The sequence below is a fragment of the Phragmites australis genome, chromosome 24, assembly GCF_958298935.1.
Source record: "Phragmites australis chromosome 24, lpPhrAust1.1, whole genome shotgun sequence".
Lineage (NCBI taxonomy): Eukaryota > Viridiplantae > Streptophyta > Magnoliopsida > Poales > Poaceae > Phragmites > Phragmites australis.
This window is the reverse complement of record NC_084944.1, coordinates 19,953,167-19,967,619: the sequence shown is the minus strand read 5'-3', so window position 1 is coordinate 19,967,619 and position 14,453 is coordinate 19,953,167. Positions and strand designations below refer to the sequence as shown.

At 37.8% G+C, this 14,453-nt stretch overlaps 1 protein-coding gene across 3 annotated transcripts; it reads left to right on the top strand.

Annotated features, from left to right (window-relative positions):
• The first annotated feature begins 276 nt into the window (after positions 1-276).
• On the top strand, positions 277-6,525 carry LOC133907543 (zinc transporter ZTP29-like). 3 transcript variants are annotated; one of them, XM_062349603.1, is made up of 14 exons: positions 277-406; positions 505-612; positions 1,636-1,694; positions 1,817-1,909; positions 1,978-2,064; positions 2,161-2,242; positions 2,765-2,826; positions 3,363-3,419; positions 4,001-4,041; positions 4,222-4,289; positions 5,022-5,078; positions 5,157-5,274; positions 5,429-5,538; positions 6,205-6,525. In XM_062349603.1, the coding sequence occupies exons 2-13, from the start codon at positions 549-551 to the stop codon at positions 5,472-5,474; spliced, it is 834 nt and encodes a 277-aa protein (XP_062205587.1). In that variant the 5' UTR covers positions 277-406; positions 505-548; the 3' UTR covers positions 5,475-5,538; positions 6,205-6,525. The 3 variants fall into 3 exon arrangements, with proteins under 3 accessions (XP_062205587.1, XP_062205586.1, XP_062205588.1); XM_062349602.1 differs by having other exon boundaries at positions 296-406; positions 513-612; XM_062349604.1 differs by having other exon boundaries at positions 296-406; positions 488-612.
• Positions 6,526-14,453: the final 7,928 nt, after the last annotated feature.

Genomic DNA, 14,453 nt, shown 5'->3' with positions numbered 1-14,453 from the left:
GATCACCTTTACCTTGCCTGCAGACATACCTCAAGTGAAAGCATGGACTCTACCAGGTATATCCAAGAATTAAGCAAGAAATCAGCAATCACGTTATTCCAAACTTGGCCCCCTCAACTTAACTGAATAGTATTACAGCTAACACCATGCATCATCATATCCATGATTGTACGTCGCCTGCTCCACTTGCTCGACCCCTCCCTACCCTTCCCACTAACTATAAACAATTAATCATCAATTGTCACATACAAGCTCGCTCCTTAATTATATATATACATAACTTCATTGTCACCATCACTGGCGTCAATATAAAGCTCACATCCATCTCCATTCCACATCCGAACAGCCGCCATTAATCTGTTCAAGCCTTCCATAATCCATCCGTCGTCTGTCTACTACTACTTCTGTATGTTCTTTTTTCTTTTTTGAATTTATTCTGTATGTTCTTCTAGCACCAGCCTGCGCGCCATCGCGCGTTTCCTCACAGCAATCGCTGCTCTCAAGTGCTACAGCTCACCTGCAAATTAAGGGAAGAGATAAATCAATACATGGACCCCAAAGTTGCTGTTGCTCTCACTCTGTCCCTCGTCGGTGGCTTAAGCACTTCACTTGGTATCAACAAATAACCCTTCATTCCTTATTTACTTCCGCTAGCTCGTTTTACATCATCATGTACTCATGATGACATGAGTTGTTTGATTCGATGCATGCATGATTAGTTATCTTCAATAATAGCTCTGCTTCGTATAATTGAATTTTCCAGTTTCTCGCTCGAATCAGGAATTTTAATTCTCACAATCTGAAAGTTACAGTTGCTTGCTCCAATCATGATTTTCCTCAGTTATGATTCTTGTAAGTAGAATCTATGATCTTATGACTCTGACAGTTATGATCCTACGATTTACTATCTTACCATAAGAGTTTTGATGTGATTCAGAATCTACAATTTTAACAACCTTAATCATACTCATCCCTGAACTCTAGCGTTGAAATCTAGGAGCAAGTTTTCCAGAAAAATGGCTCATCCTCTAAAAATCTTAATTTAGTTCAACCATGTTACATTATTATACATCGGTAAATAACCCCCAAATTAATAATATAATTAAGGGGATGGCTTTTCATCGTACATCCGATATAAAACAATATACTCGACATTTGTGAGTATAATTGACTCACTTGTAAGTTGGTGAAAAATAAACTTGTAAGTGTTCGTACCTGACTTGTTAATGGTGTCAATAAACTTTTAAGTATAACTTTATGAATAACTTTTAAGTACACTTGCAACTACAATCTAACTAACTTGTAAGCACATATATACGACTTACTTGTACACGGTGTAACCAAAACTTGTAAGCACATGAAGCTAACTTGTAATTATGTTCAAATATGACTTGTAACTGTCCCATAACTAATCTCATAAAAAAATAATCTGAACCGAGTAGCTACGTAACAATGGTATTTCTTATTAGTGATAAAATTGTAACATACAAACAAGCAAATATATTTTAATATCAATGGGAGTTGTACATTGGTTTCTTTGAAGAATCCACGGATTGAATGCAAGATGTTATACCTCTCATCAGTAGCTAGCATTTTCCTACGTTATGCCAATAATACTGGTGTTCTGTTCACCAGGTGCACTGTTGGCTATACTAAATCGTGCACCAAGCAACAAAACACTCGGGGTGTTACAGGTTAATACTATGACTATTTACTAACCGCTGCTTATAGAGTTAGGTTCAAAACACATAGCAAAAGTTTATTTATGCACAAATTCTTCAACGTTTTAACAAAAACATTTTGTTCATTTTCTTAGGGCTTTGCTACTGGACTTATGTTGAGCATGTCTTTCTTTGACTTGGCCTACGATGCTGTCAATGCGATTGGTTTTCTGAAAGGAAACCTATGGGTAAGAAAAGAAAGATGTTTTGTTGGACATTTGTAAACTTTCTTATATTTTTAATTTGTGGATCACAGTTTTTTGCAGGAGCACTTCTATTTTCAACAATTGCTGATATTTTCCCTGAGCCAGATTGCAGTTTGGAAGATCAAAATGACAAACAGGTCCAACTTCCCTTAACTTAGTTCAATACTCATTCAGTCACATTAGTGGGAAAACTAACGTGGGATTCCCCCTCTATATTTCATTTGTGAAACAAGACTGGTAAAAGCATAGCAGGAAAGGAACTTATGATGAGACATCGCCGAAGAGTTATCTTTAGTGTAGTTGTGACAGCAATTGGTAAGCCTTCAACATGGATAACGTACTTTTGGTAGCTTTATATAGAAGATTCTCTAAATAGAACTATTTGTATATTTATATTGATGTCTTTGTATACAACCAATTATGAATTCTATCAATATCCATAGATTTAGGTGTGCTCAAGCTTTTAAACTGATGAACGTATACATACCTTTTAACCTTAAATATAATCATAACTATGTCATAATATTTCCAATAAGATTTTCAGCCCTGTTCAATGAAAAATGAAATGGTAAAATAATAATAATTTCTATTTCAGTGGCTCTGATTGTTGAATAACTAAAAGCTATAAAAATTTGTCGACTCATAAGAGCAGTAATGTTCCATCGACATCACATACTAGATGATAAATATACAATGATTTAAGCTTACAAAATTTTGCAAAGCTAAGTAAATGATGTAGAGGGGGGCAATATTGATATACAAGTAATGATATGCCTCTTTCCTGCAAGTTTATTTTGTTCTAATTATTTTGTTCACAAAAAAAAATCACATCAACAGTTGCCGGTGTGAGTTTGCAAAACTTCCCAGTGGGTACTGCTGCATTTATTGGAACAACAAAGGTATTGTTCATTGTTTTCCATATTTAGATAACTTAATCTTTGTTGACCCGTTCTCAATACTGTAACAAATTTCTCATTAAGGTTCGACGACAACTGAATTTTTCACTAAATAGAAGTACTTTATGCAATCAAATGTTGTGTAACTGGATAAATTAGTCGTGTGTACTTATCCTTTTTATCTACTGAATTATCATTTGATAATTACATGATTAATTGAAATAAAAATAATATCATGTTCAAATCAGTTATTTCCGACAACTATATGCATTCGTACAGATATTATTTCCTGTGTAATTTTTATATCATGTTAGTCAAATCGATCACATTCTAGTCCATCTCATAGACACTTTTTTATTTAAGAAGCATTAATCTTTTAATATAGGGACAATGTGTAAAAAGATACCCCGTTCTTGTACGTTATTGTTGAAAAGATAATTTTGCAGTCTTGGTATCTGAATACGCACAAACCCATTTTTTCTGTTATTGAATAGTAATAGCTAATGTTGTATAGTTAATTAATCTTATCTACTTATCAGGGCTTCCGTGTTGGCCTTAACTTGGCTCTTGCTATAGCTCTACACTACATCCCAGAGGTAATGGACTCTACATTACTGGCTTTTGGATGGAATCGTGAGTGGGTATTGAAATTGTCACCTCACCCACTATGAAGCCCACACCATGCCGTTTTATATTGCCTTTGGTGGGAATCAGAAAAACTTCCAAACCCAATATCAATCAATTCCCAAATTCCAAACATGGAAGTAGATATTTTCCACACTTTTATGGCCACAAAAGCTTGTATATCAAGTATTTAATACACTTTTTAGTTATACTGTGGTGACTTCACACAACTAGTTAATCAGAAAGTAAACATATTTTTTTCTCACCATATAGTTTAGTTCACAACACAAATCAAATACGCTAATATCCAGGGGCGAAGCTACTTGAGGTTAGGGTGGTGCACCTGCACGAAGGTCAGAAAAAAATAGTTGCAAATGGCTATTTTTGACCATATGTGTATCCTTTTAACTTGAAATTATCACCCTAAACAAAAAAAAATTGTATATGTTGCAACGTATATGGTGAAGTAGTGCACCACCATCATTTTGTTTTGGATTCCCGACCCCCCCCCCCCCACTGCTAATATCTGTTACTATTTTTCTTTCATCCCTAGGGTATTTCAGTAGCACTCCCAGCGTATTTTGCCACTTGCAGGTATGTGCTGATTACAATTTGCCCTTTTTTCATTAAAAATATGACCCCTTCATTTTGTATATGTTCTAACAAAGTATTAATCACATGTTCTATCATATAATAACTGCTAATAAATATGATTGTGGCACTTAATGAACAAATATGCTTTAGTAATACTAATGTTTCATGTCTATGGTGCAGCAAATGGCAAGCCTTCAAACTAGCAACACTATCTGGTTTTGCGGAACCACTAGGTGTAATTATTGTGGGTAGGTTGACTGTTTTAAGTTATTCTATTTTACCGTAACTAATTGCTCAAAACATTGGTGCTATTGATATGTGAACTAACCCTTAAACTAGAAGAAAAAACAAATGTCGGTGGATTGACTGTTTATTATTGACTTTGGGGGGGGGGGGGTGGAGATTCAATAACACATCACAACATGATAGTACCTTTTTGTTACATAACATATTGAGCGGCAGAGCATTCTCTAATCCCAATTCCCCAAGGAATACCATATATTATTAACATCATAATAAAGACAGAAGTGATGACTAATTATTATGAACAATGATAGAACAAAATTAAACAAGGTGCGGAGGTCCCCATGAGGTATTTATCAATGATTAGTGGTTACTATTTGATTATCAATATTAAGCAGTCGAAAATGGCTTATTGTACATTCTGGACCATAAAAAATGCCCTAATCAGTATAATGCAATAGATGCATTAAAATTTTCAATTATTAACTGGAACAATACCTTCACTATGCACTAGTGAATGAAAAATAATTCGATGTTCAGTTAATTTACATGAGGAACTTAGGAATAATGTATTCGATATTTATCATTATTAGAAACAAAATGGGTCCGAAGATTAAAAGTTCTTTAAAAGGAAAACACGTAAGGTTATTGAAATGTAGTTGAGTTGGTACACTTATTTTTGTGGTCCCTCCCTATTGTACCTCAATGCAATGCATGTGAAACCAAGTTCCTTGCAGCATATGTATTCCCAAGCAACTTGAATCCTGAAATATTGGAAGGTCTACTTGGATTAGGTAACTACAGTGTTAACAAACTTTCTTCAAAATTAACTAAAAGTATTCGTCTAACTGCTATTCTTTTTTTTTTTACAGTGGGAGGAGTGATGGCTTTTCTAACATTGTACGAAATGCTACCATTAGCATTTGAATATGCTGGACGCAAGGATGCTGTTAAAGCAGTATTTGTTGGCATGGCTTTTATGTCCATGAGGTGTGTTAGACTCTTAGCATATGATATTAAGAATGTGTAGAACATCTTAAAACAATATGTAGTTACATGAGACTGGATTTGGTGAGCAATTGTTGCCAAGATTATAGTTTGATAAATATACTATAGCTTAATTATGTTTTGCTTGCATTTGCAGCTTGTATTTCCTGGATATTAGCCTCCCAAAGGACATGAATGCTTAACATTTTGACCTAAAACCGATGCATGCTATGGTCAAGAGCATTTCATCATGGGTGTTGCAACAAGGTATACATCTTACTATTCCTTCATATTGCTATCACTCTATTTATTAGGAAACAAATTTCATTATCATTATTTTTTGAAACTATAAAGTCTTGAGTTTACTTAAAAATAATTTAATATTTTAATTGTAATGGAATCTATTTGAACTTTTAGCCTCATTGAGATTTTAGCATAGGCGCAGACCCATTGCTTTCATGGTTGAAACGACATTAAAATTCTGAATAATGCTTGTATATATCTATTACACTATTTCACTTTGCACTGAGGTGATGTGCACTAATATTAGCTAATCTTAGGATATGGAGAAAAAAGATTAGTTCGAGATATCTTATGTATACATTGGAAACTGAAAAACAATTACCATGTACTATACCGTGAATAATTTCAGATCTACATTGTAAATGGTAAATATAACTTCTGTGAAAAAAGGAATAGTACAAATAATTAGTTGATTATTTATAATGGACACTATCTATGCATTTTGCTATCTCACTTTTAGTTTCCATGTTGGGGAAATATTAAAGTCCAAGATCAGAAATAACTAAAAAAATTGAAGATAGGTAAATGTTTTATTGTATATCAAAAGAAGACGTGAGGTGGCAAATTGACCAAGTTACCTTTGTATTTCGTTCAGAAAATTGACCAGTCGAATTTCTGTGTTTTCCACAGGTGTTGGTCGAAAGGATGTGCACAGATCTCCACATCATGAGATGGTTTTCAGCAACTAGGCAATACAACTACTCGTAATCAAGCCCTTCATCAATGTTCTCGCAGACATGTGGCCACAATGGCTGCAACACAGTTATATCTCTCAAGCAAAAAAGTATAAACAAGCACAGGCAGGCTACTAACATATCATGTAAATAATGAATAAAATTGTATTTATTGGAAAAAGTAGACACAAATCACTCATAAGATGTAAATTACAAAAAGAAATATTGTGGGATGAATCATTGCTATACTACAACCACATGATTTTAGGCCCCTTGTTCAGCCAGAGAACCGTCACATTTCACTCTTTCTGTAGCAGTGGTAGCTCGTTATGATATTTTGACTTGGCACGGACTAGGTTGGGGCTGAAATATTGACCAGCTATAGCTAATACCTTCAACATCGAGCTTAACCAAAATACGACACAAATGATACGAAATTTCAACTACATGCTTATAACAAAGTAGATACTAGATTGTGCGGTCGCATGGCAGCGGGTTTATCGTCCCCTGGAGCTGGGCAGACTTGGCATCCCCAACCTCCAAATTCTTGGGTGGGCTCTCCGAATGAGGTGACTCTGGCATAGGAAAACTGAACCGGATCGTCCATGGTCCGGTCTTAACTTGCTGGTGCACTCCAACGTCAAGGCCTTGTTCGCAATATTCTCGGTCACGTCTTTAGTTGGCAATGGCTCAACCACTTTGTTTTGGTCTGATAGATGAATCCATAGAAAGTCTATTCAATATATGGCACCTGTCCTCGTTGCATTCGTTCCAAAGAAAACACTAGATTAGCGCACGATTGAGTAGGCTCTGCATGACCGCTCTTGGATGTGGGACATAAAAGGGGGTTTATCTTTGGTGGCTCTTATCCAGTTGTTCCAAGTCTGGGATACTCTTCAAGGCTTGGAACACAATCCAGGAGAGGCTGATCAGCATATTTGTCAGCGTGATTCTTCCAATTGCTTCTCTACAAAGTCAGCTTATTTAGTGTTTTTTATTGGGAGCACACATTTTGAATCATGGAAGAGGCTTTGGAAATCATGGGCACCGCACCGCTGTAAGTTCTTCCTATGGCTAGCGATCCTCAATCGCTGCTGGACAGTGGATAGGCTAGCACGTTGTGGGATGCCTCACCCAACAAACTGCCCATTTTGCAATCAGGAGGAGGAAACTATACAACATATTCTTTGCTCATGTATCTTCGCAAGGGAGTTATGGTTCAGGCTCCTCAATATGGTCGGATTGTAGTAGCTTGCGCCTTCCAGTTCAGACCTCGTCTTCAACGAAGGGCAGGCAAAGAGTAACCCAAGGGTCTCAATTCCTTGATAATTTTGGGAGCTTGGTGGTTATGAAAGCATCGCAACAATGATGTCTTTAATGGGGCCACCACGAGGGTAGAGATCGTCTTCCAACAAATCTCAGCGGAGGTGCAGTTATGGGTCACAGCAGAGCAAGGATGATCGGTGCTTTGTGGCATGGTTAGAGTGCTGGGTTATTACATAGGCGGTGCTCGTCGTGGGAGCTCTTGCCCCAGTGTAGTCCTAGCCTTGCTCTTTGTTTTTGGGATTGGCTTATCCTTTTTTTCTCTCTCCCTTTTATTTTCTTTCTCTCTTTTGGCCTCTTGAGGTTTTGTATGGAGACCAGTTTTTTCTTCTATCTTAATACAAAGGCGTAGATCTTATTCATTTTAAAAATAGATACTAGAGAAGCAAGAACAGAGTAGAAGATTTCTAAAGATCTCATAATCAAGGTTCCATGCTTATCTATAAGCTAGAGCTCAACTAAGGTACCACTCATGTACTAGCTAGTTTTACAACTCACCTACCTGCTGTCTATTAAGTGACACAGGCATACGCTAGCCAACTGATTTACTTGTTCAGGTCACAATCAGATCCAAATTCCTTTTCATTAATTTGAGGCCATTGCAGGTCTTGCGACTATCTAGCTTGTTGTATCACTTATCAAATCCAATCTGACTTTGTCAGATAATAAATTAATCCGATAGATGTCAGATTTCAAATTAGACACAAGGACGTGCGGTGCCCAACTTTACTAGAAAGCTTAGTATAGCATCCTGGTTTTTGCAAAAAAGAAAGAAAAGAAAAATAAAACAATGTTAAGAAAAATAAATGAGAAAAATATGCTTAAATTTAAATCTTGAATTTGAATTTGAGAATTTAAGTTTGAAAACATCTTGAAGATAAGTTTTAAGAGCTAAAGAATATTCCAGATTAATTTACGAACAGAGAAACATAACTTAATCCTTAAGTAAATGGAATTCGGTTTGGAAAAGAAATGCAGAAAGGAAATAGAAAAAGAATAATAAAGAACTCTTTCTTGGGCCGAATCCTGCGCAGGCCAGTTCTTTTCTTCTTTTTTCTATTTTCCTTTCCGGGCCGCTCTTCTTTTCTCTTTCCTGGGCCGGAGCCGGCCGCTCTTTTCTTTCCCGCTCGAGTACTTTTTTCTTTGTAGATATTTGTGCTGATGCTTAAATCCAGGTGTCATAAATATGACACATAAGCACAGTTTGTTGTTCTTGAAAAGACATCAAAGACATTTATCAAAGTTTTTTTTCCCATTTCAGAAAATATATATGTTAAAGTATGTTATACTTACACCAGTAAATTGAACAAGGGTCATCAGTGGTTGCATCTCTGCTTTTGCTATTTCTTAATTCTAGTTGAGGTGTAATTTCTGACCTAGCCTGGAAACGAACATAAGAACAATCATTCCAATCATCATAATCATCACAAGACATAGTAAATGGTTAGAACCTACATGGAGAAATAGCATAACACACGAAATGATTAATCCGGCAGAAAGAGCAATGATCAACCATTATAAAGTAGAAGCTACCACAAGCTCAAAATTAGATATGCATCTGAATCTTTGATATGCCTAGTCATCTAAACAGGTCAGTTCAGCTACAAGTGTTGACTATATGCATACCGTGCTACTGTGATGGGTGAACTTAAAAGAATAAGCTTAAAATAATCACAATGAAAAAGATTCAATATTGCAAATCTCCGACTACAATCACTACTATAAAAGCTATTTTTTTAGACACCTTTCATTTTTTACAAACGGTTTATATGACAAACCGTCTGAGTAGTAGGCTGCGACCCTGAGCGGTCTTGGACCGCCTGTGGAAATAACCGCCTATAAAAATGAAGCATTTTCACAAGCGGTTAGCTGGATTTTCACAGGCAGTTATATAAGAAATCGCATGTGTAATTAGTTTCAACATGCGGTTTCTTATGTGAACTGTCTGTGATAATATCTTCATAAACCGTCCCTCCAAGCGGGGAGCTCCATTCAGACAGCGCTCGCTGTGTCCGAATAGTACAACTCAAAGACGGCTGCGGATTTTGAAAACAGAGGGGGAAGATTCTGTTTTTGAATTCCTTGGAGGAGCCATCTAAAGTAAGGGTATCTCATCCATAGCTAGCATCTTTTTAAAGTTTAGATTTAGATTTAAGGTTTAATTATTGTTTAGATGTGATCTAGAGATGCTCATGGATCTAGCCATTTAGATCCTCGAATTAGCTAAAATTTGTGGCCAATATTGATTCAATTGTGTATTCACATGATTCTAGCTTTATATTTTAAAAAATTAGCTTGAATTTGATGTTTTTTAGCCTCTAGGAGGTTTTATCATGAATGGAGAATTTTTAGATAGATCTAGATCTAGAGGGAGAGGATAGAGAGTTTAATGAATACAAATTATTTTGAGCCATAAATTTGTGTCAATGTAGATTCAATTGCGTAGATATATTATAATCATAACAAGCCCATTTTTTCCTTTTTTTTTGAAAAATATAATTTTATTGTGTTTTTCTAATTAATTAATTAATCTAATTTTGCGGTTGAAGTTAAAGATGGACAGAGCATGGATGTACGATGCGCCAAGATATAGAGAAATATATATCTAATGATTCTCTCCTTTTATTGAAGCCAACGAGAAGGACGCTTTGACTAAGAAGACAAAGGAAATATACTATCCATGTTCTGACTGTAAGAACTAGAAATTATGGGACAAATCACACTTGATCTTGAGAAGCTTTATCGATGATTACACCTATTGGTCCAATCACGGCGAACAACGTACATACGAACCAAATGACGACATCGCTGTCGATCAAGTGGATGGTGCTGATGAGGGAGTCGAAGGCGACACTGATGTTATGATGGATGATGATACTGATTTCGATCTGGAGGAAATGTTGCGCCACACAGAACTGCATGTTTTAAGGGACATGAGATGTTTAGATAATTTCGAGGCATTACAGAAGGTATCGAAGGAAATTTTGTATGAAGAATCGAAGGGCTGTGATAAGGAGTTTACGATGTTGCATTCGGTGCTTGAACTTCTAAGGTTGAAGGCCAGCAATGGATGGTCCAACAAGAGTTTCTCGGATCTGTTGAGTCTCTTGCCAAACATGCTTCCGAAGCCTAACTCCTTGCCCACCACCACTTATCAAGCGAAGAAGCTTATCTGCCCGTTGTCATTGGATGTACAAAAAATATACACGTGTTCAAACCACTGTATGCTCTACCATAAAGAGTATGAAGCCTTGGATAGATGCCCAGTGTGAAATGTGAGTCGGTACAAGAGGAATGATGATTGTGAGGACGAAAATGCTTCCGCCAGCGCAAAGAAGAAGAAGAGTAATGTTGGTCATGACAAAGAAGACACTTCTTCCAACGCGGAGAAGAAGAGAAGAAGTCCTGCCATGGTGATGTGGTACCTGCCAGTGATTTCCCGCTTGCAGCCTTTGTACTCAAACCCTAGGGACTCAGAACTGATGTGTTAGCATTTCGATAAGCACAAGAAGGGTAGAACTAAGCTTTGACACCCCACTGATGCTAGCCAATGGAGAAAGTTTGATGTCATGTATCCAGATTTCGCTAAAGAACCAAGTAGTGTAAGGTTCACGTTGAGTACTGATGGAATGAATCCTTTTGGTGAGATGAGCACCTCACAAAGCACTTGGCCTATGGTCCTAGCTATCTACAACCTTCCTCCATGGCTATGCATGAAGTAGAAGTACCTTATGCTATCCATTCTTATCCAAGGACTGAAACAACCTGGCAACGATATAGATGTGTTTTCTGGAACCATTGATGGAAGATATGGCAAAACTGTGGAACGATGGGGTTTGGGTGTGGGATGAGTTCCGACGACAGTACTTCACGCTGAAAGCCATGATTTTCGTTACCATCAGTGATTATCCCGCCCTTTTTTCCCTATCAGGACAGGTTAAAGGGAAGCAAGGATGTGTAGTATGCTTGGATGAAACTGCGTCTGCGTACCTTCCGTACTCATAGAAGGTAGTATACACGCGATACCGACGGTTCTTACTAAAAACTCACAAATACTGCAAGATAAAGAAAGATTTTGACAATACGATTGAGCAAGGGACTGGCCCAAAACCTCACAGCGGGGCACTAGTGTTTGAAATGGTCAAGAGCATCAAGATTGTTTTTGGGAAGCTGCCAAAGGGTAAAGAGGGGAGGAAAAGTGAGACGTCGACCGGCATGTTGTAGAAGAAGATGTCGATTTTTCTTTACGTATTTTCCCTACTAGAAGGACTTAGACATTCGCCACAGCATCTATGTCATGCATGTTCAGAAGAATATGTGTGATAGCATCCTTGGCCTCTTACTGGACATACCAGGTAAGACAAAGGATGGAATCAAGTCACGTAAGGACTTGGTGCATTTTAAAATCAGGTCAGAGCTACACCCTAAAGACGGACGAAATGGGAAACATTATCTTCCCTTGGCTAGCTACTCTCTGACACCTGAGGAGAAAAAGGCATTGTACAAGTACTTACATAGGGTGAGAGTCCTGACTGGTTACTCATCCAATATCAAGAAACTAGTCTCGATGAAAGATTTTAAGCTAATCGGCACAAAGTCTCATGATTTGACGCAGGTGCTCCCTATTGCAATCAGGGGTATCAAGCTAGGAGACATAAAGGTGATTATCACACGGTTGTGTCACTTCTTCAATGCATTTGCTCAGAAGGTGGTCGATGCTAAAAAACTCGGTGCTCTACATAGTTATTTGGTAGAGACTTTGTGCCAACTTGAGATGTGCTCCCTTCCATCTTACTTCTTGATAGGCAACTGGGATCCTTATACGTTGTACTTATGGAGAGCAGTAGGCATTGTTTCCTGGCATTTGGCATTGTGTTGTCTAGATGCGGTATGATGGATTCTTTAGACTGCTGTTGTGCTTTCTTGTAATGCTATTGTATTCTTTCTACAAAACATGACCAAGTCATTTTTGTTCAACTTATAGGGTACCCTTTGTGCTATAAGGTTAATGGCCCTTAAGATGTGGATGTTTTCCAGGTGAAGTTATTAGTTACAGTATTTGCTGACATCAAAGAGCATGAACTTGAAAATTAAAATGGAAATCAGCACCAACTATTTCTTTTAAAAGGGGCTTGTCTTTTACTTATGCAAGTGTAAGCTGAACTCTGAAATTCATAATGTTTAACCTGGTGAAAGTAGTTTAAGCTCCAAACTTAAGTGGAATTTGAGCATTACATGTTGTGTAAAGAGTGGTAATATGAGCATTGATATTATTCCATATATATCAAAACAAGAGCTTAATTGAATGAATTCATTACAAATGAATAGTAAACATAATAACAAAGATTCTATGTAAACCATAACTGAAGACATCTGTAATGTATGAACTGAACAACACTCAAAACAAATTGGTAAACTAGCTCTTAGAAATAGAATGACAATTGGCCGCAGGATCTGTATGATCCTGCCCCCTAATTGTTCTAGCAAATTTTTTATCGATTGGGCAATGTCCTCAAGATGTCATCTAGCAAAATTATAACCTAACTGACTTCTCAAGTTCTGAAATCTAATCCTGGATAGTACTGTAGTCCAAATCAAAATACACCAAGTCAGCACAGTAAAGACAAACAACCGAGACTGAGGTGGAAAAGAACTACAAAATTGCTAAAGACAATGACCCGCCAGTTGTTGTCGGTGAGAGGAAGACAAAGATACAATGCCTCAACCGTACCACCACTGCAAGTACGGGAAAGCCTCAGCGAATACAGCTCTGACGAGCACCAACCAAAGAGCTTCACCACCAATCCCTTGCAATTCCAGAACATCAATCCAAAACCCGAGCTCCAATCGGGTCAAGAACAGATGTAATCGCCAAGAACCAAAAGAGCAAATCGGTGAGAAGCAAGAAAGAGGAGGAGGTTTTTCAAATCTAGTCAACAAGGGAGAGGAAGAGGCCTACAAATAGGAGCACTGGCGCCATCCGTCCCCATCTGTCCCCCAAAGATAACGGGAGGGGCGGTTACGCCACCGCCAGCTCCCAGATGCTGCTACCGCCTCTCTCTCCCTAGACTCGATCCTTTTCATGTATGCCCTAGTTGAACCAAGCACCTACACATGAACTCCAACCGCATGGGCCAAAGCAAAGAAAAGGCCAATGTGCCAGCCAGTCCACAAGAGAAAAGGCCCACGAAAACATCAAAAATTCATATTTTCTCAACAATCCCCACCAAATTTTTAATGTTGGAGTTATTGGTTTGATATACAGTATTTGAGTAACAAGTACCTTTCAGGTTTGAACAAGTTACCTAGTTGCGTATGAATTGGCTCACTCAGGATGAGGAGGACTACACCTTAATCCTCAGCTTGGTGTGAGAACCTCTTCATATACAACGCTCTGTACGAGGCTACTTTTGCCATAACTCTCGGGTTGGACGTTACGGTCATGTCCATGTACCTTAATTCATGAGTGTCACCTAGGGAAGTACCCGGCTTCTCTATGGTTGCGACCACACAATCACACCCATATATGTGAATTTTCCTAGATGTCCTGTAGGACGACATCTATTGCCATATGGCACAGAATCCATTAAGAGCCAATATCTCACCCTCTCCTACAGAAGAGCAAAGTAGTAAATGGGATCGATTTGCTCTTATATCCACATAGCTTGTTTTTCTAGAGCCTAGTTCATGGGATCTCCGATCTCCTAGGATAGGTTACTGCCGGTGTGAACCTTATCAGTGGGTTATAATCACATTCCTCTTGACGCTACCTGAATGACTGTTCTAGCCATTCCTTTTGTGAAAGGATCTGCAAGATTCCTTTTAGACTGAATATAATCCACAACGATTATACCCGTCTCTACTGCATGCCTGAGTGACTTG